Raw genomic sequence first — 25,114 nt, forward strand, 5'->3', positions numbered from 1 at the left:
TATCATCGCTTTTGAGCTGCTCATAGTTATCTCCTTCTCATGCTTGTCTGGGTCGCCCTCCACTCTCTCCTGCATTCCTGTCTGGAAAGTACTTTCCCAGTGTGTCAGGTTACAAACATGAGGAGTGACCCCAGGCTTGCTAGGGGAAGAAGGAAGAAGACATGTTGGCTGAGGACCAGGTATGGTGTCCAATACAACACTGCACTTGCTCGGGGGAAGAGGCTCCAGACCCTGCTCACTGTCCCCAGATGCGGGTCTGGAGCTGGCCTTCCCTCCGTCCTGGGAGACGGAGAGGCTGAGGTCTCACTCCGAGCTGCAGGAGCTGCTCTGGACCTTCCTGCAGCCATTTCCAGGCCCCCTCTGCTCAGCTACAACGTGACCATGGCTGAAACTCAACTGGACACTTGTTACATACCAAAAGGAAGATTCTTCTCAGGTGAGAAATTGATAGAGGTTGTGGGCAACCCTCAGCCTGCCCAGACAACCATGCCAACATGGTCGACTGTGTGGCATCCTGGAGGTCCCCACAGACTCCAACAGCTCCCTGTAACACCGGGGCCCTGTGTCTATCTACCAGAGAGGAGGCCGGTAGCCTGTTCTTTCCAGTGGACCCCACGATGACACAGCCCGGCAGGAATGGATGGAGCTGTGGGGAGGGGGCGCTCCATCCGTGGCACTGCCTTTCCTTACCACAGTATTCACACTCCAGGTCTCCATAGACCTTCCGGATCCGCTCACACAGGCTAGTGTTCATTTGCTTCTTCTGAAGACTGTCCAGAACCTTCATAAAGGCAGTGCTGCCAGACCGGTGCTCGGACGCAGATTTGGAGGAGTCAGGTCGACACGTGCCAATGTCCCCACCTCCAGCCCCTGGAGGGAGGAGGTCTGAGGCCTGGGCTAGGTCGGACCTGAGACACCCGCTCAGATCTGGCTCAGTGGCTGGTGGGCCTTCACCCGGAGGGCTCTCAGCACTCTGGGCCTCATGGTTCGGAGCAGTACTTTTGGCAGTGGACAGCAACAGTGTGACTTCTTCACCCTGAGTCTGGGCTGAGTGTTCCTGCTGGGTGTCCAAGGCCCCGCCATCAGCAGCATGCGCCTCTGGGGAGGCGGCATCATCTTTCAACAGGAAGTCATCAGAGACCACAGAGAGAGAGGGAAGGTCTGAGGACACCACGGAGGTTTCCAGCTTGCAGGGCGGCAGGGCAGTAACTTCCGCCTGGGAGGTGGCCAAGGGCATGGCTGGGATGGGTGTTGCCATGGGGGTCTCCAGCTCCTTCTGGCCCTCCTCCGGCCGGGCCTCTTTGGAGCAAGCCTCCCCCTTAAGCACATCAATTCCCTGGCACACAAACTCGTCTGCTGCCAGCTGCAGCTGCTCCCCCAAGGCTTCCTGCTGGATGTCCCCACCAGGCTCCAGGAGGCAGAAGCTCTGATTGATGGAGCTGGTGAAGACCAAGGCCTCCTGGGCAGCCTCGTGCGTGTCTCGGATATGGGCACGCAGCCGGATGGAACTGACGAACTTCTTGAGGCATATGGCGCACACGTACACAAAGGGGTGCTTCCTGACGTGCAGCTCCAGCGCCTGGTACTTGGTGGCCCCATGGCCACAGAGCTCACAGGCAAAGGGCCACTTGTCACCGTGGACCAGCATGTGGCGGTCGCGGTCCAGCTCGTTCTTGAACTTGCGCTCACAGATGTGGCAGTCGTAGAGCAGCTGCCGCTTGCCCTCCCTGGTCATCAGGCGGAGCTCATCCAGGGCCTCCTCCACCTTCTTGTCCTGCGGGTCGTGGGTGTCCCGGATGTGCCTGATGAGGTTCTTCACGTCTGAGTACTTCTTCTTGCAGAAGCGGCAGTGCTGCTTGATCTTCTTGTGCACGCGCTCCACGTGCACCTTGAGGTGGCCCTTGCTGAGGCACGTGAAAGAGCAGTAGTCACAGGCAAACTTCTCCCCGGTGTGCTTGCGCAGGTGCACGTTGAGGTTGGCCTTGATGGCGCTGGCGTAGCTGCACTGGGGGCACTTGTACGGCTTCTCGTTGGTGTGGATCCTCAAGTGGGCCTGCAGCGAGTGCTTGAACTTGAAGACTTTGTTGCAGTATTCACAGGTGAAGATTTTCAGCTGGGTGGGGCCTAGCCTGGAGACAGACAACAGCATGGTTAACTAGTAGAGACCTGGAAGCTTCCCAGTGAGCCAGACACTGAAGGCTCTGCAGGAGACGAAATGGAGAAGAAGGAAGGAAACATGCATTCTCGCAACACACAGGCCTGGAAGAACAGGACAGGCCAGGCACGGAGACAAGAGAAGGGGTCCCAGTCCCTCAGAAGCTCACAGTCTAGGCCCCAGACACTCGAGGAAGAGAAGACTGGCCAGAAATCACTGCCTGGTTGTGTGGTAAGCACTGAAAGGAGAACTCTGACCTGGGTGAAGGTAAGCTGGGAAAAACTTGGAAGTGTCTGGGTCGAGGCTTGAAGAGAAGAAAGAAGGAAAGCAAAGGGAAGTGACAGGTGCCATCCTACACACAACAGCAAGCAGGCATGCGCATCTGTGTGTTCTGGGTGTGTTCTGGGATATGTACATTTGGTGTGCCAGTCCTGGGACTTGAACTCGAGGCCTGGAAGCTGTCTTTTAGATTTTTCACTCAAGAATAGTGCTCTACCACTTAAGACACAGCTCCACTTCCAGTTTTTGGTGCTTCATTGGAGATAAGAGACTTGTTATTCACTCAACCAACTGTTGAGGCACCCTCTTCCCTTTTTCCAAGTTTCCCTGTGGGTGCCACCCATTAGGAAAGACCCTGCCTTGCTCCACATGCTCACTTCTTCCCAGGAGAAGAGAAGAGGAGTGACTGGCAAAGAAGACCTGGAACTCGCTAGCAATGAGAAGGTGCCTTCCCGTGATTAGCAGGAGCTTGGTGGGGATTCGAGAGTCTCGCCAGCAGCAGTGCAGGTGCGCAGGTGCGAGACAGGCCGAGGGACACCACAGCAGCTCGGGAGCCGCCGCTGACTTCACCACCTGCCTCTTTCCCATAATCTGCAATAGATCTGATGACCGACTCTCCATCCTCCTTCTCCAGCATGGTGAAGTTACAGCACTGCCATCTATTAACCAACTTCATTCACTGTTTCAATAAACAACTGCTATTGATTAACACCTGCCAGTGCACTGCAAACGTGAGCTTCTGGAGACCAAGAACATGACCTATCTCAAAGAGCCCGACACTTGCAATGAGAAAGGGTGTATGATCAATAAGACAGTCTCCATAAGAAACTGTCTTATGAGACTAAGAGAGTGGTAATAACAGAAACAACTAACAGGTATCGGTACCATGTGCCAACTAAAATCCCAACCTATTATCTACCCATCTTCAGCTATGAAAACTGAGGATCTCCCCAACATTAAATTAGCAAATGATTCACACCTAAGTAAACTACTCTCTCCTGTTTGCCATCCTCATCCTCTGAATGCCTGAACTCACAGATGCACAGTAAGGTCTCTCCAGCGTGACCGCTGGAGAAGGTTCCCTGGATGAAGGAGCTTCCGTTGCTGTTGATGGCATCTTGTTTCTAAAATCAACAAATGACTGTCACCTAAGTATATGAACACACACCCAGGCCAGGAATCAGCAGAGGAGACCAAAGAAGCAAGAGACACTTCCTTGCTGCCCAGAACTGCTCTGTCTGGACAGCGAGTTCACGTGAAGGACTTGTGGCATACCGATAATAATGGAGTGCTAATAATTAGGCACCACTCAGGTGCACCGACCACAGCTGTGAAGTCTACATTTCTGAGGCCAGCTATACAACTATCTCCTTAAATTAAAAAAATTTAATGGCTTGCAGTCCATAAATACCAGAGGGCACAACTCACATGATGTAATTAAAATATTCAAATTGGAGTCAGTAGTATGGCTGCATGCTAAGCCCAAGGCTTATTTAAGGAAAGTAATTTGGATCTTTCCCAAATGACAAAGATATCCAGAAGGTGACAGATTTTATTGGTATAAAGAACAGGAAGAAAGAAGCCCTGGATTCATAACATTAATTAAATAAGCAAATCACAGGATGTCCTCCTCCACCGCAAGATCTAAATGGTCCTAGGAGAACCCTTTGCTCTGTGTTTTTGGATTATTAGACAAATATCTCGCGGAGCCTGAGTGCACCGCCTCTGGCAGGGGGTAATGAATCTGCTAACAATGTTAAGCAGCCTGCATTTGACGTTACCCTCAAGCCACTACCAACGACCGTAAACACTAGAACAGAGCAGCTATGTCCACGCTGTCTCTTTCTACATTACTTTCCTCCAAGCTCCTCAATGAGAGAGCCACTCTCATCACTGCCCTCTAGAAAAAACTTTACAAAGGCACACACCATACTGTAGTACTCTCCCCTCACTGAGAATCTACATGAAAGAAAACAGGAAGCTCAAAGGAAGGTGTTCATAGCTCAGTTTTCATATTAGGTTTAAGTACAGCAAGCTGCTTGAAGGTCCCAACATAAGCATAATTTTTTTATTCACCCATTCATTCACTCACTTGGTTACTTCACTTATCCAGAAAAGCGTTCTAGCCACTGGGGTACAAAAGAGATCAGTAGCAAATTCAACTCTTGCTCTCTGAAGTTCACAAAGGGCAGAAGATGAAGATCATCAGGCCCCAGCTGGGAAGGAGAAGGCAGGATGTGCTAAGAGCCTTGTTGAGGGCAGAATAGCCTGCTCCAGGCCTCCCAGTGGACAGGACATGAAGAATGAGCAGCACTGAGCTAAGTAAGGGGGAGAAAGGCATCCAGGAGAGATCAAAGAAGGGAAAGGCCCCGCCTGCTGGCACAGGTGGCTGGAGGGGGAGAAGCAGAGAGCACAGGGGTGCCAAGCTCTGAGGAGCAGGGCTGGCCTATCAAGGCCCCTGGTGTTTGAACAGGACAGTGAGGCCCTTAAAGGTATCACTTAGGAGTATTTTTTAAAGATGGCTTCCATTCCAAGAACTAAGTATATTACACTACCTCCTAGAGGTGATAGCCTGCAAAAGGTATGGAAATGTTATGTGACTAAGTTTGCAAAGTGAGCTACAAAATCCTTGATAAAATACAAACTCAATTTTATATAATGAATATAGTGCCAAAAAAGATCAAAAGGAAACATGTTACAAAATATTAACAGTCTCTGGATAACGGGATTGCAAATTATTTTTTCCTTAGCTTTGTGAACTTCCAAAAAATTGTATGTAAGTCTTTATGGTACTTGATATAAGAAAAAAAAATACATATAACCTAAAAGCCCTAATCTGAATTTTACAAGACAAAATCTTCATGCAAAAAGTCTTTGTATAATAAATACTAACAGAATGCATGACAACGGGAATACTGTCTAGATTCATTGATTAGATTGTGAGTATATGCAACTGTAACTAGATGAGCTGAATCCCACCCCAGCAGACTTGAAATGCCATGAAGGTAATTAGCAAAGGTCTACAGAGCAACCCGAGCCTCCACAGAGAATGATCGTGAGACTTAATCCTATTATAGCTGCATGAAAGGAATAAGTGTATTTATGACTTCATCGATAAATTCACTTGTTCACATTTTCAAGAGCAAAAGACTGAGACCAGGAGTCAATGAGGCAAACCTCGTAGCACAACCACAGAACTGAATTGTAGACAGAGTTGGTGGTTTGTTCTCACTAGACAATCTTTTGCCCATGTAATGATGGTCAAAAGATTTAAATACCTTGCATGGGTACAAAGCGTGCATTCATTGGGCAGGGGCTGGGTCAGCTGGACTCTGTCATGTTACCAGTGCCCAGTTTGTCAAGCCAAATACAGGACTAGAGTGTAGGACCAACCCATATCCTGAATACTCCATATCCCCTCTCCTGGGAAAACACAGCAAACCCACTAGTTGCTCCCAGCTGGGAGCAACATTCTCAGATCCCTGCTGATCACTTGCTGACAGACTTCCCCAGGGACACAGTACAGCGAGGAAGGACACGCTGAGGAGGTGGAGAGAAAACTACTTCAGCACAGCGTCAGCTCATCCATGTGCAAGGGAAGGAGGCTTCTAATGTTGCCAAAAGCTGCCTTTATGAAACAGTTTCACTCTAGTGATCTTCCCCTCAGGAAATCTTGAAGAATGGGAGGATAGATGTTCAAAAACATTGAGCACTGCACTGCCTTTCATAATAAGAATTAGCTATTTGGGGCTGAGTAAAATGAATGATGCCAGCAATTCGACCTACACAAGAGGTAGAGATCACAAGGATTGCAGTTCAAGGCCAACCTAAAAAAAAAAATCCTGAATCCCATCTCAACCAACAAGGTAGGTATATTGGTGTGCGCCTATCACCTATGTAGGGGTCATAAACAGGAGGATCACTGTCCAATCACAGTCCAGGACAACCCCAAGACCCCATCTGAAAAACAACTAAAGTAAAATGAAAATAACTAGTCATTTATAAACTCACATAATAATTGCACAGACATCTTAATATACTCTAAAATTAAAAGGTTTCAAGATACAAACATGAAAGTGGTATATTTGGTAATTAGTGTTTGGAAAAAAACAAAAGGAAAGTAATTTTTGTTCATATATAATGAAAATGTCTACAGGTATACAAACCAAACTATCAGTAGTAGTTACAATAATTCTCATCATGTGGGAAGTCTGAACTTCCTAAACATGCTTGTGTTACTTTTGAAAGGACAAAATAGTGATTTTTTTATTATAATATGTGCAACACAGAAATCAGGCCATGTTTACACCTTTTATAGTTTGCTTAAATTACAAGGCCCATTTAGGAAGACAAAGGGGTCACATGTTTTCTCCATATGTGGAAGTTAGACCTACAGGATTAACACATACCAAAATAAATACACACTTGATCATTTATATCTATACAGAGAGAGATCTTGCCTGCAACTGTGGAACAGGCTGAGGAGATTAGAGAATGGGATATAGGACAAGACAACGTTAGCATGTGAGCAATATCCAATCACAGGCCATCTACATAGGATGATGGAAAGTGAAACTCACTTTAAGCTGCTAAACAGCAGGGGGAGAATGGGAAAGGAAAGGAAAGGTATCCATCTGATTAAAGAACAAAACATGCGGAGTTCCGGGAAGATGGCGGAGGAGAAGCTGGAATCTGAACAAGCTCTCGCATAGAAAGTAGTTTTAGAATTCCAGTGAACAGTCCTAAGCCAGAGAATCACACCAAGTGTGCCATCACAGGACAGAGAGTTAGACAAGAGAGGGGAAGCCAAGGAAACGCATCAGCTGCCGCTCCGGCGGCGGGGTCGCAGCAGCGACCACCGCCGCGGAGTCATACCTGAGACACAGAGAGTCGGGGACGAAGGAGCCAGACGCAGCGGACGAGCGGATTCTACTCAACAACAACAAGAACCGACAAGGAGCGAACATCTTCATCCTGCTGTTTGCAGACCAGAGACGACCCAGGATCCAAGACTTGGCGTGAGTACAAGCCCGACATCCTCACTCCTCAGGGAGCAGAGGAGGGAAGGCCACCCCTCCCCCCCCAGCACCGGTGATCTCCATCTTGGATACCGACAAAGCTCGGAGGAGCTGCTAGCTCCAGCTCAGGCCTTGGAATAAAATGAGTCATTTAGCAGGTCACAAGAACTTAACGGCGAAGTGACCTGCCAGACTCAGCTCCATCCAGGGAAAAGTCACCCAGCTCAGGCGCCAGGCATCGGAGTGCCTTGCCTCACTGGGTAACCAGAGCCAGAGGCTGCCCCTCCCTCTAGCAGCCACCACAATCAATTGAAAAACAGAAACCCTGAGAATGGCTCCAGGCTGGGCGCTGTGAGCTTTATCACAAAATAGCCCCAGGGAAAAGCTACTGTTTGTTGAAAGGCCTCAACTCTACCCAGAACCTAGCCTCATCACCACATCCCCCTCTTTTGTGACTCTCAAAGGAGACCACCCTCCCAGAAAACTAACCTGGGAGGGGGATCTCAAAATCTTGGGTAAAGCAGAGCATTTTTCTGCCTCTTCCAACCAACCGACTTAAGAAACCAATCAAGCCACAGGACATCAAGCTGACCAGAGACTCCAACAAGAGACTGGTTGCAGACAAAAGGGAGATACAGGATTCTTCCCACTCCTCCCGCCCCCCAAAAAAAAAAATCAAAAGACTTTTTTTTCTTTTTTTTCTTTTTTTTTCTTCTTCTTTTCTTTTTTTTTTGCTTGTTTTTTGTTTTTTGTTACCTTTTATATATATATATATATATATATATATATATATATATATACATATATTTTTTTTCCCCTTCTAAAACTTTTATTAATCTTTAATTTTTGCCTCTTCTGAAAAAATAATTGTTTTCCAGTAACTTTTTTTTTTCTCATCTTATAATTTTTATTTTAGGAATATGTGAATGAGAGTTTTCCTTTCTGTTCTTGTCTTCTTTCTCTTTTTCTTTCTTTCTTAATTATCTTTTTGTTTTTTATCTAGCTCTACTGAACTTCTGATCTTTTCTTCTCCCTTTCCCATCCTTAAAGATTTTCACATCTCCTCTATGTCCCTCCCCTTCTCTGAACATATTCACATTCCTCTCTAAATAGACGGTCTTTTAACCTCTATAATAACATTAATTTTTACATTTCTATTCTTTGTCTGGTCTCTCCTTATTCCCCTTTCCGTCTCTTCTTTTTCTCTCTCTCTCTAGTTGCATCCTACCCAACCCATTTCCTGCACTGTGATTAGGATATAGTTAACTCTCCCTGTGCCTCCCCACACCAATCTATTCCCATTTTTTACCCACATCTCTCCCTAATCCTAATAATTTCTGGTTTTCCAAATTCTTTTCTGCGGTTCGAAGTCCTTTAACATATAGTCGTTTGATGTTGAATAGATGTATCTGTTGAACTAGATTGTATCTGTAGACTATTGACGGTACAAATGCAAACTTTGGTTGATGGTTGCCTTAAGATAGTGTTCTAGCACAAAACTGGTGCAATCTTTATCTCAAATGGGCCGAGTAAGCTGGAAAAACACAAGAAAAATGGCAAATTCGGGTATCTCAATTCCCAACCTTGATAATCAGGGATTGGAACAGATAAAGAATAATCCAGAGGAGAGTTCCCAAATAGCTCTACAAACACTAATAGCAAACATGATAAATGAGAAGTTTGACAATGTACAAAGGACTCTGTATGAGCGTGATAGGGAGAGAGAGGAGGCATCCCAGAAGTTTATACAGGAATATCATAAGCGTGAGGAAGCTTCTCAAAAACTGATACAGGATTTGCGTGAACAACTTGAGAATACTCAAAGAGAAAGGGAGGAATGGCGTGAGCAGGCAGAGAACACTCAAAGAGAACTGCAGAAATCCCACAGAAGGGAGGAAACTAATCAAAGAGTAATTCATGAATTAAGAGACCAGGTAGAGAATACACAAAGATCACTAAAGGCATTCATGGAATCCATTAACAAAGAGCTGAAGGAAGTCAGGGAGACCACAAAGGGAATGCTGAATGGAACCCAACAGAAGGAATGGGAGTCCAAAGAAACCATAACCAATCAACTAAGTGATTTGAGAACAAACACTGAACACCAAATTAAGGAAGTAAAGAAATTCATACAAGACCTAAAACAGAGCTTCAACAAAGAACTTGAAGCCATCAAAGCTGACCAATTAGAAGGAAAAGAGATAAAAAACAAAGTAGAGAGTCTTGACAGCAGGTTAGACCATGCAGAAGATCGAATCTCAGGGTTTGAAGACAGCCTAGATATTATAGAGAAAGAACATACAACCATCCAAGACAAGTCCAAGAAATATGATAGGTCTATCCAACACCTGGAAGACACCATCAGAAGGCCCAATCTAAGGATAATGGGTGTAGAGGAACACCTAGAAACAGAAGTTAATGGTCTAGGATTTGTTTAACAGGATCTTAGCAGAGAACTTCCCAAACATACAAAAAGATAGGCCTATTCAGATACAAGAAGCTTTTAGAACCCCAAATAGACCAGACCAGAATAGGACATCCCACCGTCACATTATAATCCACACAGGATCAACCCAAACCAAGGAAAAGATCCTTAAAGCTGTCAAGGAGAAAAGGTTAATCACCTATAAAGGGAAACCAATTAGAATCACCTCAGATTTCTCAGCAGAGACAATCAAAGCAAGAAGAGCCTGGAATGACGTATGCCATGCCCTAAAAACAAACAACTATCAACCAAGAATACTGTACCCAGCTAAACTCTCCTTCATAACTGAAGGCCAAATAAAAACCTTCCATAGCAAAGAAAAATTGAAACAATACATCTCCACCAAACCAGCCCTACAAAAGATTCTTAAAGATGTCCTACACATAGAAAACCAACAAGACTGCAACAAAGGCCAAGAAACTGCACCCAAACTGAGAATCCAAGAACCTTAGGAAGAACCCAGCTTTCACAGCCCCCAAGAAGGTGGATAACATGGCAGGAACTCCCAAATAACTCTCAGTCCTATCTCTTAACGTTAACGGACTGAACTCTCCAATTAAGCGACATAGACTGTCTAGTTGGATTAAAAAACAAGACCCTTCTATCTGCTGCCTGCAGGAGTCACATCTTGCCCGTAAAAACAAACATATTTTCAAGGTTAAAGGCTGGAACAAAATCTACCAAGCAAACGGCCCTCATAAACAGGCGGGAGTTGCAATCCTAATATCAGATAAAATAGACTTCAAATTAAAATTCGTGAGAAGAGATAAAGAAGGTCGCTACATACTAATTGAAGGATCTCTCCTTCAGGAGGATATTACAATTCTAAATATCTATTCGCCAAACAATGGAGCACCCAAATTTATCAAAGAAACACTACTTTCCCTCAAATCCCATATAGATCCAAAGACATTAATTGTTGGGGATTTTAACACACCACTCTCCCCACTAGATAGATCAACTCGGCAAAAACTCAACAGAGAAACCAAAGATCTAAACAGCTGCATAGATCAACTAGACTTAACAGACATCTACCGAACATTTCACCCAGCAGCATCAGAATACACGTTCTTCTCAGCAGCACATGGAACGTTTTCTAAAATAGATCACATTTTAGGCCACAAAGCAAACTTGTCTAAATTCAGAAACATTGAAGTTATACCTTGCATTCTCTCTGACCACAAGGGAATAAAATTAGAACTCAACACCAAAAGCCACCAAAGAAAGTCCGGTATCACATGGAGGCTGAACAACACACTGCTGAATCATGAGTGGGTCATGGAAGAGATTAGAAAGGAAATTCAAATGTTCATGCTATTCAACAAAAATGAACACACAGATTACCAGCTCCTCTGGGACACAGCAAAGGCAGTACTCAGAGGCAAGTTTATAGCTCTGAGCTCCTACATCAACAAATTGGAGAGATCGGAAACTAGCAATTTAATGACACACCTAAACCTCCTTGAAAAAGAGCAGCAAGATAAACCCCAATCCAGTAGACAGAAAGAAATAATCAAAATTAAATCAGAATTAAATGAATTAGAATCCAAAAAAACTATAGAAAGAATCAACAAAACAAAGAGTTGGTTCTTCGAAAAACTTAACAAAATTGACAGACCCTTAGCAAACCTTATCAGAAAAAGGAGAGAACACACCCAAATTAATAAACTCAGAGATGAGAATGGAAACATCACCACAGAAACAACCAAGATTCAGAACATTATAAGGCAATACTTCTCAAAACTTTATGCTAATAAGTTTGAGAACTTGACAGAAATGGACCTTTTCCTAGCAAATATTGACATGCCAAAACTAAACCAAGATGAGTTAAACCAGCTTAACAGGCCCATATCAAGCATTGAAATAGAAACAGCAATAAGAGACCTCCCAGCTAAGAAAAGTCCAGGACCAGATGGTTTTACAGCGGAATTTTACAAGGCCTTCAAAGCAGAGCTCACACCAATACTCCTCCAACTCTTCAATGAAATTGAAAGAGAAAGCTCACTACCGAACACACTCTATGAAGCCATCATAACCCTCATCCCAAAACCAGGCAGGGACTCATCAAAGAAAGAGAACTATAGACCCATTTCTTTGATGAACATTGATGCAAAACTTCTCAACAAAATTTTGGCCAATCGACTTCAACAATTCATCCAAAAAATCATACACCATGATCAAACAGGATTCATTTCAGGGATGCAAAGCTGGTTCAATATACGCAAATCAATTAATATTATTCACCACATCAACAGGAGCAAGAATAAGAACCACATGGTTATCTCAATAGATGCAGAAAAAGCATTTGACAAGATCCAACACCCCTTTATGATGAAGGTTCTGGAAAAATTAGGAATCCATGGAACATTCCTCAATACAATAAAGGCTGTATATGACAAACCTACAGCCAGCATTATACTCAATGGTGAAAAACTAAAGCCATTTCCTCTTAACTCAGGAACAAGACAAGGATGCCCACTCTCTCCACTTCTCTTCAATTTAGTATTAGAATGCCTAGCTACAGCAATAAGACAAGATGCAGACATAAAGGGGATCCAAATAGGGAAAGAAGAAATAAAACTCTCCCTCTTTGCAGATGACATGATCTTGTATTTAAAGAATCCCATAGACTCCACTCCCAAATTACTCAAGCTGATTCAAAATTTGGCAAAGTAGCAGGTTATAAAATTAACCCCCAAAAATCAATGGCTTTTCTATATGCCAACAATGAGAAAAGTGTGGCTGAAATTAGGAAAGCAACTCCATTTGTAATAGCCCCACAAAAAATAAAATACCTAGGAATTAACTTAACCAAAGAAGTGAAGGACCTCTATGATGAAAACTTTAAAATCTTGAAAAAGGAAATCAACACAGAACTTAAAAAATGGCAAAACCTCCCATGCTCCTGGATTGGCAAGATTAACATCGTGAAAATGGCAATACTTCCCAAGGCTATCTACAAATTCAACGCGATACCTATCAAAATTCCACCCTCATTCTTCAAGGAAATAGAGGAGGCAATCCAAAAATTCATATGGAACAATAAAAGACCCCGAATAGCAAAAACGCTCCTCAACGGAAAGAACACTGATGGAGGAATATCAATACCAAATTTCAAACTCTACTATAAAGCCATAGTAATCAAAACAGCTTGGTATTGGCATAAGAACAGACCTCAGGACCAATGGAATAGAATTGAAAACCCAGAAATGAACCTACAGACCTATAGCCATCTAATCTTCGATAAGGAAGCTAAAACAATAGAATGGAAGAAAGACAGCCTCTTCAGTAAATGGTGCTGGCAAAATTGGTTAACTACATGTAGAAAACTAAAGCTAGATCCTTATATATCACCCTGCACCAGAATCAACTCCAAATGGATCAAAGACCTTGAACTCAAAGCAGACACTCTGAAAACATTACAGGATGGAATAGGAGAAACCCTAGGTCTCCTTGGCTCAGGTCGAAATTTTCTGAATAGAGACCCGGAAGCACAACAAATCAAAGAAAGGTTGGACAAATGGGATTGCATAAGATTGCAGAGCTTCTGCAGGGCAAATGACATAGCTGGCAAGATCAATAGAAAGCCCACCGATTGGGAGAAGATCTTTACTAGCCATACAACGGACAAGGGTATCATATCTAAAATATACTTGGAACTCAAAAAATTAAACCACCCAACAACAAATCCTCAAAGAAACAACTGCCCAATAAATAAGTGGGCGAAAGACTTAAAGAGAAGCTTCTCTGAAGAAGAAAGAAGGATGGCTAATAGACACATGAAGAAATGTTCAACATCCCTAGCCATAAAAGAAATGCAAATCAAAACAACATTGAGATATCACCTCACTCCAGTTAGAACAGCAAAAATCAAGAACTCTAACAACAACAGATGCTGGAGGGGATGTGGACAGAAAGGAACCTTACTTCATTGTTGGTGGGAATGTAAACTTGTTCAACCACTTTGGAAAGCAGTATGGAGGTTCCTCAAAAGACTTCGCATAGATCTCCCCTATGATCCAGCAATCCCACTTTTGGGCATTTACCCAAATGTTTACAAACAAGACCACACTAAAGCTACCAGCACAACTATGTTTATTGCAGCATTATTTACCATAGCTAAGATATGGAACCAACCCAGATGCCCCTCAGTAGATGAATGGATCAAGAAAATGTGGTATATATACACAATGGAATTCTATGCCTCCATCAGAAAGAATGACATTTCCCCATTTGTTAGGAAATGGAAAGGTTTGGAAAAAATTATATTAAGTGAAGTAAGCCAGGCCCAAAGAAGCATAGGTCCCATGGTTTCCCTTATTTGCAATATCTAGTATAGGTATGAGTCAAGCGGAAAAGGTCAGATAATGTGATGTTAGGAAAATGAACCCTTAAATATGTATTTTAATGTTTTCATTTCTTTCATGCATGTGTTTCTAACGCATTTATAAGATTATTTCTTTGTTGCTTTGTATGTCCCTCCCCCACAGTGTAACCCCCGCTTTCACTATATTTGATGTCAGTATAACATGTGGAGGAGATGGGGACAAACAAGTCGTTTAAGGATTCAGGTGGACCTGTTGCAACAATGAGAAGTACAAAATGTCATGTCAAAACCAGCTTTACAATGTCGGTGTGGGGGGGGGGGAGGGGGGTATAATTGGGTGGGGGGAGGGGGGGAGGCGGGGAAGGGAAGTGAAGGGTAAACAAAGGAGGAGGCTGCAATGCTTGGTAAGAAATGTATGCATTATCCTGCCCATGTAATTGTAGCCCCTCTGTACAGTATGTTCTCAAATAAAATAAAATAAAATACAATTAAAAAAAAAAAAAAAAGAACAAAACATGCAAGTGTGCATCCAGGAGAAAACGCCTCTGAACTATTTAATGTGTATTTTAAAAAAATGAGTGACAGGTCCTGTTCAGGGGTGGGTACCAGTGGAAGGGGAGACAGGGAACAAAGAAGGTACTTTCCCCATTCATGTGTGAAAATAGAACAATGAAATTGAGGCACGCATCACAAAGGCTCAGTAGCCATGTGCACAGGATCATATGAAATGAGGCTTATGGAAACAAACTCCAAGAAATGGAAACAAGAGGTTTTTATTTTACTTTTTGTGGGGTTTTTTTGTTGTTTTATTGTTCTCCTTTTGTCACTGTTTTTTTTTATTTCTGTACCTTCTGTCTTGTATAAGTTTATCTGTTTGGGGGAGGGTATGGGGAAGCACAGAAATAGTGGGACGAAGGGAGAGCTAACTCAGCAATGATACTCACGAGACACTATGTTGAAAATGAACTATATAAGCTGGACACCGACGGCTCATGTCTGTAATCCCAGCTACTCAGGAAGATGAGAGTTGAGGATCATGGTTCAAAGCTAGCCAAGGCAGGAAAGTCCATGAGACTCTTTTTCTCCAATAAACCACTCAAAACCCAGAAGTAATGCTGTGGTTCTAAGTGGCAGAGTGATGGCCTTGAGCAAAAGAGGTCAGGGACAGCACCCAGGCCCTGAGTTCAAGCCCCATGACCAACAAAAAAGAAGAAGGAGGAGGAGGAAAAGGAGGAAGAGGAGGGGAAGGGAGAGGGGGAGGAGGAGAAGGAGGAAGAAGAAAAGGAAGAAGAGAAAGAAGAACGAGAAGAAGAACAAGAAGAACAAGAAGAGGAGGAGGAGTTTAGAAGGACGAGGAGAAAAAGAAAATGAACTATACAACTTGCAGGGGAGGGATTCAGGAAGTAAAAAGCTAGGAGAAAATGAGGAAAGAGATGGCATGTTCAAAGGAATGCACTCATTACCTGGCCTAGGTAACTATAACCTCTGTATATCATCTTTACAGTAAATAAATAAATAAATAAAATAAATAAATGAGAGAGATGAGGGGCTGAATGTAAGCAAGGTACATGGCAAGAATATGTAGAAATGTCACATATACATTCCTTATGCAACTAATATATTCTACTAATTTTTTAAATTCTATGACTCTTGTAGTCTAATAACTATAAGCCTGTAATGTGTACATAAATAGTCTATGGTAAAATGCCATTTTTATACAATTTATACAATTTTATACAATGCCAATTTTAATACATCAGTAATTACACTTAATTCTAAATGTAATATTACTCAAAATATTGTTAACTTATACTTTTAACTGAAATTACTTTCCAGTTGTCAAATGATTTGTTGATTCTATAAAAATAAAATTAAAAACTAAGCTGGGCACTAATGGCTCAGTGCCTTTAGGCTGAGCTACTCAGGAGGCTGAAACCTGAGGATTATGGTTCAAGGCCAGCTCAGGAAGAAACTCTTACTCAAATTAACTACCAAAAAGCCAGAAGTGGAGCTGTGATTCAAGTAGTAGAGCACTATAATCACAACAACAACCAAAAATAAAAAAGCAAAATGCTCTCCTTCATTAAGCCAAGCAATGCACACTTTAAAAGTCCATCTGCCTCCCCAGTGCAGTGTTACCGACAGGCATATGGAACAGGTCGATCTGGCACCTTTCACAAACAAGCCCATGGCAGAGTCCACACAAAGCACACAAGCACGTGGGTCCTCCTTCTGCTCTGTGGGTCATCCACCCTCAGCCCTGGCTGGAGCCTCACACAGTAGGACAACTCACCTGCTCGACTTCATTGGTTGCTCATACGGGGTCTGCTGAATGGCGTACTCCTGGTATCCTCTCCGTGGCACCAGATCAGCTGCGCTGGTCTCAGGATTTGCTGCCCCAGTCTCAGGAGGCCCAGCCTCCACTGGAATGATCTTGGTAGCACCTGAGATTGACATACAGTGTACTGCTTACCGAGAGGCCCTGGCCCGGCCCCATCCCAACGGAGGTGGCGGTGCCTCCTGAGTAGTTAGGATTACAGGTGTAAGTCTGAAGCATCCAGCTGATAGACTTGAAGTGTCCATTCTTACACCCTAAACTAGATCTTTTAATTACGACAAATATAATTCTAAATAGAAAAAAAATCAAACTTTGAAATCTACTCTCATAAACTGCTTTTTATCTAGGCTGTCCCAACCAGAGATTTTTTTTTTTAAGTATAATACATCTGCTGGTTGTCTGACAGAAAAGAGAGATTGAAATTTCTAGAATTATAAAATTTTCAGTGAACCCTATGGAAAGTGTAAAAAGAAGCCAGGCAGCGTTTTCATGGTCTGGAGTGGGCAGAGCTCCTGGAAGATGCCACCTCTGGGCCGTGGACATGCAGCAAAGGGCACAGAAAGGGCGGCTCAGGAGCAGCTCCTGAGCACCAATGTGGGCGCGGTCACTGCAGCCCTGCCTGCCTCCCCAGGCCCATGACCCACAGCAGCTCCGGAGGGTAAGGTTACTTATTACCCCAATGCATAGGTGACTGAGAGCCCCCTAGTCCTCGGCTTTGAGGCAGAACGTGGACATGGCCACGCCAGAGGCCGTCACTCCCCCTGCAGCGGTCACCTGGAATGGCTTCGTGGGCAGTTAAAACCACGCTGATAATGGGTTTCTTTGCTCCCGAGAGCTGCGTGGCCTCCTTCCCCGAGGTGGTCTTCTGGATCTTTTCAGTTTTCTGGGCCCGAGGTCTTTTCGGAGCTTTCTCTCGATCATCTTCTTTACACTTCTTTTCTAGTTCAAGGTCTGACTCATTGCCTGGGGAAACATGTGAAGATCTGTAAACCACAGTGTAGAGTGAGTGTGCCAACCCAAAAGGCAGTGCCACGCAGGCCACCCATCAACCTCGCACCACCGCTGGCTCTTTACTCCGTACACAGCATGTCCACTGCACCCTGTCCAGACACTACGGGGCACTGGGAACATGCTGCGGGCAAATCAGACACAGTCCCTAGTCCTGTTGTCATGAGGCCTCGCAGACTAGACCATCATGGATAATAACACACCAGGGAAGATGCCAGGAGCCCAAGAGGGCATTCACTTACTCAACTCAGTCTTTGCGATGCATGGAGACCATAAACCGTGAAAAGGACAGAGCGAGCCCTCATGGGCCCCACAGCCCAGCTGGAGACAAAAAGGCTGAGCAGCAGGTGCCATCAATCTGACTAAAGTAGAATGTGTGCGTGTGCAAGACACCATGATGAAACGCCCAACAAGTCACATCCACTTTTAACAAGAAGAGTACCAGGAAGTTCATATGTGTGTGAAATAATACACATATCAAAATGAACTCCAAGATATGGAGTGCATTTTTTAGCTTTTCGTTTTTATTTTTTGATGCCTCTGTCTTCCTTATGTACAGTGTATTCAAGTTCTATCTTCGGAAGAGTTGGGGGTAGGCTACAGAACTCGAGGGGAAAAGGTGCAGCAGTGGAATTCACTGGACACTGATGAAAGTGAACTACACAACTCATGGGCAGAGACAGGAGTGAGGGACTGGGAGAGAAGGGAACAAAAGACATTATATGAGAGGATATGTATCATAACCTGACTCATGTAACCGTAACCCCCTGGACATCACCTCAATAACAATAAAGTAAATTAATTTGAAGAAAAAAAGGTGCAGGAAGTTGAACCTGTTTTTTTGTACCAGTCTTGGAGCTTGCACTTGAGCCTGGGTGCTGTCTCTGAGCTTTTGTGCTCAAGGCTGTGATCTACCATTTTGAACCACAGCTCCATTTCAGGCTTTCTAATGATTCATTGGAGATAAGAGTCGCATGGAATTTCCTGCCCAAGATGGGTCTGAACCAAATCCTGAGGTCTCATCTTCTTGGATAGTTAGGATTACAGGTGTGTACACCAGCACCCAGCTAGGAAGATGAAGCATTTCTTGTCTGGTTTGGGAGAAGGGATGAGTAGGAAGGAGTAGACAAACAGGAGCTGGGGAGGGAAGGCAAATATGGTCAAAATACATTATATACATGTGTAAAAATGGAACAAGGAAACTTGATGGGAAGCCGGGGAAGCAGGAGGGAGAAAGGGGGAGGAATCCTATTGTGCACACCTGATCTAAAACAGTAGGGAAACTAAGTGAAAGACAAACAGGGCACCACGAAACCTGCAACTCCCATGTGTACCTCTGTGAGGCGCAGAGAGCCACAGAGGACCCTTTAGACTGACTTAATGCCTTCCATGTGTGTTGCTGCCCTGCTAGAGGACAGGAACAGAATGGGTTCAAAAAACACTCAAACATACTTCTGTCCACCTCAGCACAGACCCTCCCCCCACAGGGATGAGCCAGAGCTGAACTTGCCTTGACATCCACCTCAGGGGTAATGAAGAGCACAGAATAAATGCTATGAAATTTCCTGAGAGAAGTAAACAGATGGAAGAAAGGGAAGGGGGTTTTCTTTCTTAGGATCATAGTCACAAAGTCTGAAATAACCCTGATAAGAATCACTTCTTCCCAGCCCAGGACAGGAACGCAAAGAGCAATCCCCCATAACCCTTTATCAGATATAGCAGGGAGCAAGGAACAGAGGGATGCAGAATAGGAGAGCAGGAAGAAGGGGGATGGGAAAGCCTGGAATGTGGGGTTATCAGGGAAGTTAGGCAGAAACCAGAGGAATGCAAGACATCAGAGATAAACAAGCTAAGACTGGAGCCAGCCTCCAGCCAGCCAAACACGTGAACACACCAATCAATGTATAAAAGGCAACCCAGAGAAGGGCGAGTCCTTAAGAAGGCATGCTGGCTGAAGGAAAGCTCCCTCCAGACGGGACAGGGAGAACACTTGGCAAACGAGGCAGAGTTAAGAAGACAAACGTTCTCATTTCTTATGTCTTACAAATGAATATGGTTCATATCATCCTCTAATCCAGGTGCCTGGATATACTCGTTAGGCAAGAACTCTACCTCCTGAGCTAGGCTCAGCTAGAAGTTCTTAACTGACTGGAAAAGCTCTTTAGTCACATAATCAGTACCAACACTACGTATGTCAAGATGCAAATAAAAGAAAAACGAATGAGACTGCGACTGCTCTCCAAGGCCTCAAGTTGGGGACAGATATTTCCTTGTAGCATGTGACCCCTGGAAAGCCACAGAATGGGGCCCACAGAGTGGTCTCCAAGGTTGCTAGCAGAGCCTACATTTTAGGAGCCTGATATGCATTCTGCCTCACAGCAGTTTTTGCTTTATTTTATTTTTTAGTGGCTACAACAAAAAAACATTTCCAAAGGTCTACAAATTGCCTGAGTTGTAGAAATCTTTTTGTGGCCTAGATATTGGGTGATACACACATAAATACCTATAGCAGGATATAGTGGATACTATAAAAAGGTAGAACACCATCTCACAAAATTTTTTGCTTTGAAAATGATGCCTCACCGTGGGATGCAATTCAAATGAATTCAGCATGGGATGCAATTCAATATGTGGGGGATGTGTCAGGAATAGATATGCTCACATTAAAAAGGACCTGAGAATTCGAGTTTACCATAAGCTTAACCCGGTTAACAACGTGAGTCAACAGAAGACAGGCTCACCCCCAGCACTGGACGGGGTTAATGAGAAGTGCCCAGAGAGGTCCTACACACTGCACAACAGTACTGGCATCCGGCTTCTGCTTCAAGGATCAAGTGTTAGCAACACTGCAGAACTGGGTTTGGTATACGAGAGTAGTGGATAGGAGCAGGTGAAGGTCTGGAAGCAATGTTAGAGCACAAAGCAATAAAGAGATCTGAGCTGGCCGAGGTGGAGAAGACTGGCATCGTCTCCCACTCTATTACAGCAGCTCCTACCTGCGCCTCCTTCCTGGCTGCTCTGGGGTACACGCTGCTGGGATTCCAATTCCTGCCCCTGATCCAAGGCAAGTCCACCTCCTCTGCAGGAACTGCGAAGCTGCTGCAACCATCCTGAGCAGTGACAAGACCTGGGCCTGGCCAGTGGGGATGGGAAATGGGGCCTAAGGATTCCAAGAGCATCTGTCTTCCCTAATAAACAATGGATAGCCCGTGGACATTGCTGGGCCATTGTCTGGAACAGAAGTAAGTGCCAGCCACAATAAGAGGCTAAGTGAAAGCCCAGGCTGATGCCTGGAGGGCCACGGGGGAAGATGGATCCTGGCATTTCAATGTCACAGCTCTGCACTCTGCCAACCTGGGCCACTGACACCAGACATGGTTGTTCTCGCTGGGGGAGGCTGCTCTCATGTTTAAACTCACTTTTAACTTTTACTACTAGGATCGCCATTAACACAGCCTCCAACTTGACTCCAGAGTGAACTATTTTAAAAATCCAAATCTAACCCCATCCCTCCTGTTGAAAATCTTGCAGTGGCTGTCCCCCTGTCCCACCGGGAAAAAACAGGTTTTGTCATAAACTACTGCCCCCTCCACTTCTACATGACGAAGGCTGTGACCGCCAAGCACATGGCCTCGTGTGTGCCTCTCTGTGCTCCACTACAGATTACCTCACTGTGTTCAAGCCCTGAACCTGTGTGCCTGCCTGATCCACCCCGACAGGGTCTCTGATGTAACACTGTTGAGAAGTGGCAGAGAGAAAAGAAGTAACTGAGACCTACGAGGGGCTGGCAGAGCAGAAGGTGGGCAGGAGAACCATACATACTGCCAGGCCCCGTGATGCCACCAGTCTCGGGCCATGCTTTGTGCAGGTCCCGACCATCTGTAGCAGACACCAGCAGGATCTCCCTGCAGCCCTGAGGCCCAGGCCCACATGGGCAGTTGTTACAGGAGAGCCAGCACAAAGCCCTTGGGACCACTGCCAAGGAGTTAATGGCGGGAGTTGTTGTGGCAGCATGTTGGGGGTCCAACTCCGCAGCTAACACAGCACATATGGCTTCTTGGGATCACACTGAAACCAAACACCACAGCCATGGCTGATTCCAGGACAACACAAACTAAGGCACCCCCAGGACTGCACCCATGTAGCCCCCAAACCCCCACAGCCTTTAGTTCTCTGAGGTCGCAAGAAACGAGGATCCACAGCCAGGATCCTCGAGTTTCAGAAGCCTCCACGCTAGGTTTTCCCATAAACTCAAGCACCATGGGCCAGGACTATGCTAAGCTGCCTTGGAACTGGTACTTGGAGATGATCTCCATGGGTCCATTGAGAACCAGAACAGTATGGAAGAACAGGACCCTGCAGAAAAGAGAAAGCATACTCTCCAAGGGAAGCGCCTGGTACATTTAGAGAGCACTGAATAATCCAGAATCAGACACACAATATGTGAAGTCCTGGATGTCACCCAGAGCCAGCTCCCAAGTGCAAGTGCTTTACGTAGACACACCAGCCTGCACCCGGCTCCATCTTAGCCACGTGGACACCTGTCTTTACCCTCACCACGTGGTCAGCCCACAGGGTGCTCAGTGCATCTTTGAGAAAGCAGGAGGGGGAAGGGAAGATAGAGGGTTTTAATAACAGTCTTACTGGCAGTTCTTTTGAACGCTGAAGTCCCCGCTTCCCCGTGACCTTGCTGTGTGTCAACTCCCCAGCATCCTCAGCTGACCTTTGTACTTTTCAGAGTTGACTTTCCCTCTGTGAAACGCATCCTGGACTCAGGCTGGAATCAAACTGGCAGGTGCTTTTGTGAACGTGGGGTGCTTTTCCAGCTCACGTGTACCAAGGCCATAGGATGTTTTTGTAAGAGTCTCCTGTTTTCTTTGAGTTATTGGCTTTTTAACTTCTCCCCCTAACTGCCCCCAGCTGCCTTTTCTTTTGAAAATCCAACGGCTCTGTGACGGGTTTTCTCCTCCCTCTTGAGCAGCACATGGTTGCTGGATTTAGTCCTGCTGTGAGCACACTGCAAATGGACCAGGCCCAGCACCAGGCCTGCTAATGGAGGAGAAGAAAGGGGCCATGGGAAAACACCACACTGCTGTCAGGCAGAGAGGCTAGAAGGTGGGGACAATGATTCGACTTGACCCCAGATAATGGGACTCTAGACAACTGATTAATCCCCATAAAACACAAATAATGAAATGGACATCAAAGGTTTGCTGTAAGAAGAGCAGGACTTCTCTGAAAGCCTTTGGCATACATCAGTGCTATCTTCTCTATCTTCTGGAAACTCCAGGGACTGCATCCCTGAAGGCTCTTCAAGCCACACTACACCTCCACAGCCATTGCTACTCTGCTGTGACAGGAGGCCCTAATGGGTCCTCACCGTGAAAATCCTAAGGCCAGCCGGGCGCCAGTGGCTCACACCTGTCATCCTATCTACTCAGGAGGCTGAGATCTGAGGGTCATGGTTCAAAGCCAGCCTGGGAAAGAAAGTCCGTGAGACTCTTTTTTTTTTTTTTCCATGAGACTCTTATGTCCAATAAACCACCAGAAAACCAGAAGTGGCACTGTGGCTCAAGTGGTAGAGTGCTCACCTTGAGCTGAAGAGATCAGGGACAGCGAATGCCCAGGCTCAGAGTTCAAGCCCCACGACCAAGCATGAGAGAGACAGAGGGAGAGACAGAGGGAGAGGGAGAGGAAGGGAGATGGGGGGTGGGGGGGAAGGAGAGGGAAAGGGAGAGGGAGAGGGGGAAGGAGAGAGAGAGGGAGAGGGACAGGGACAGGGACAGGGACAGGGACAGGGAGAGAAAGGAAGGAAGGAAGGAAGGAAGGAAGGAAGGAAGGAAGGAAGGAAGGAAGGAAGGAAGGAAGGAAGGAAGGAGGGAAGGAAGGAGGGAAGGAAGGAAGGAAGGAGGGAAGGAAGGAGGGAAGGAAGGAAGGAAGGAAGGAAGGAAGGAAGGAAGGAAGGAAGGAAGGAAGGAAGGAAGGACTATGAGCCTCACAGAGTAGAAAGTACTTCATGAACTCAACAATTAGCAAGGCCTCAAGTCTGGCCTTCTGCTGGACCTTAGGGATGCAGACACAGACCAGGGCTGTCATCTGCCCTCAGGGAGCTGAGTAGCTCCTCTAGGTGATAGAGGAGCATACAATGATCATGCCTCACCACGCAGCATGCGGCACCTGCCATCCTCTCCTCCATCCTCACTGCTCTTGTAAGAGGCTGATCCCTGCAGAGAGGCAAGAGAACCAACACACAGAGGGGAGGAGGGAGCATGGCCTGATACTCTACCATCACTGGCAGATCCAGCCTGACATGTAAAGCAACCATGTGCCACTGTCCTCTCTGTACAGAGCAGACATTCAGATGAAGTGCCTGGAGAAGAGGAACCGACCACACAGGGGCCCAGGGTGGGACAAGGTGGCAGTCATGTGGTGAGGGTACCACTGTCTGAAGGCAGTAGAGAGACCAGGTCACTGGCTGGTAGACTGAAAGCAATGACTGCATGACCATCATTGCTTTCTCTATGGGGAAATTGCTCGGTTACAGACAGTCTGTGCTCTGCAGCCCTGAACACAACCAGGAAGCAGCGCCTACCTCACAGCCTACTTCGCTCTGACGGGACCAAGGGCATCTGTGCTAATGGCTGGGGTGTTACTGGGCAGAGTAACGGCTATTTGCTCTCTGTGCTCTCTGTGCCCTCAGCAGAGTCCCCACAAACAGCAAGAGGCCATTTGCTCCTAATCACTTTATGCAGATGAACGGCCCCACTCGAGCCTCTGGAGGCCTGCTCTGCACGCGACTGCACAGCTGGCGCCTGGTGCAGCAGAATGCCACTCCAGCCCAGCCACCAGCGCCAGGCATTTACAATCCTGTGACTGCTCCCCGGGGTACCTCGGGCCTTTCAGCACTGCAGAGATGCTCCTTACTATGAAGAGACCCTTCTTGGGAGGCAAAGAAACTAGCGGTCTGTTCAGCAGACAAAGGCCTATCTTCCTAAGGACAAAAAGACTCAATGTCTAGCAATACATGTGAAGCTAAAGGGTACCCTCCCCAGTTGGGGGGCACAGCACACACAGAGAAGATACCCGCACGGCTAAAATCCAGACTCCCCAGCTACTGCTAACAGGGAGATGTGTTTACACAAATACATAGAATACCTGGTTATTCCTCAGGCATAGAGTGCCCAATAAATAACTGGTAAGAGAGTATCCTTTTCCCATTGGAACAATGAAACGTACAAGACACTATGTTGAAAACAAACTTTACAACTGGGACTCAGGGGTGGGGGGGGAGTTGGAGAGGGGGAGAAGGAAGGGAAAGTAGGGGAAATACAAAGGAGGGGGTAACAATGCTCAATAGGAAATGTACTCATTACCTTACTCATGTAACTGTAACCCCTCTGTACAGTATCTTTACTATAAAAAAAAGTTTTAAAAAATGATAGTGTCTTTTTAAGAAACACATCTGGGTGCCTGTGTCTCAGGCCTATAATGGTAGGTACTAGAA

General features: G+C 45.5%; 1 protein-coding gene across 4 annotated transcripts in view; it reads right to left on the reverse strand.

The window, feature by feature from the left end:
* Zfat (zinc finger and AT-hook domain containing) overlaps positions 1–25,114 on the reverse strand; it is a 243,152-nt gene that overhangs the window by 91,250 nt on the left and 126,788 nt on the right. For all 4 annotated transcript variants that reach the window (XM_069991451.1, XM_069991452.1, XM_069991453.1 and 1 more), the window contains 3 exons: positions 17,377–17,565; positions 16,558–16,708; positions 691–2,129 (listed from right to left, as the gene is read on the reverse strand). In XM_069991451.1, coding sequence (XP_069847552.1) covers positions 691–2,129; positions 16,558–16,708; positions 17,377–17,565 — 1,779 coding nt within the window. The remainder of the gene's footprint in view (positions 1–690; positions 2,130–16,557; positions 16,709–17,376; positions 17,566–25,114) is intronic.

The sequence above is a fragment of the Dipodomys merriami genome, unplaced genomic scaffold, assembly GCF_024711535.1.
Source record: "Dipodomys merriami isolate MVZ:Mamm:240054 unplaced genomic scaffold, mDipMer1.0.p SCAF_4, whole genome shotgun sequence".
Lineage (NCBI taxonomy): Eukaryota > Metazoa > Chordata > Mammalia > Rodentia > Heteromyidae > Dipodomys > Dipodomys merriami.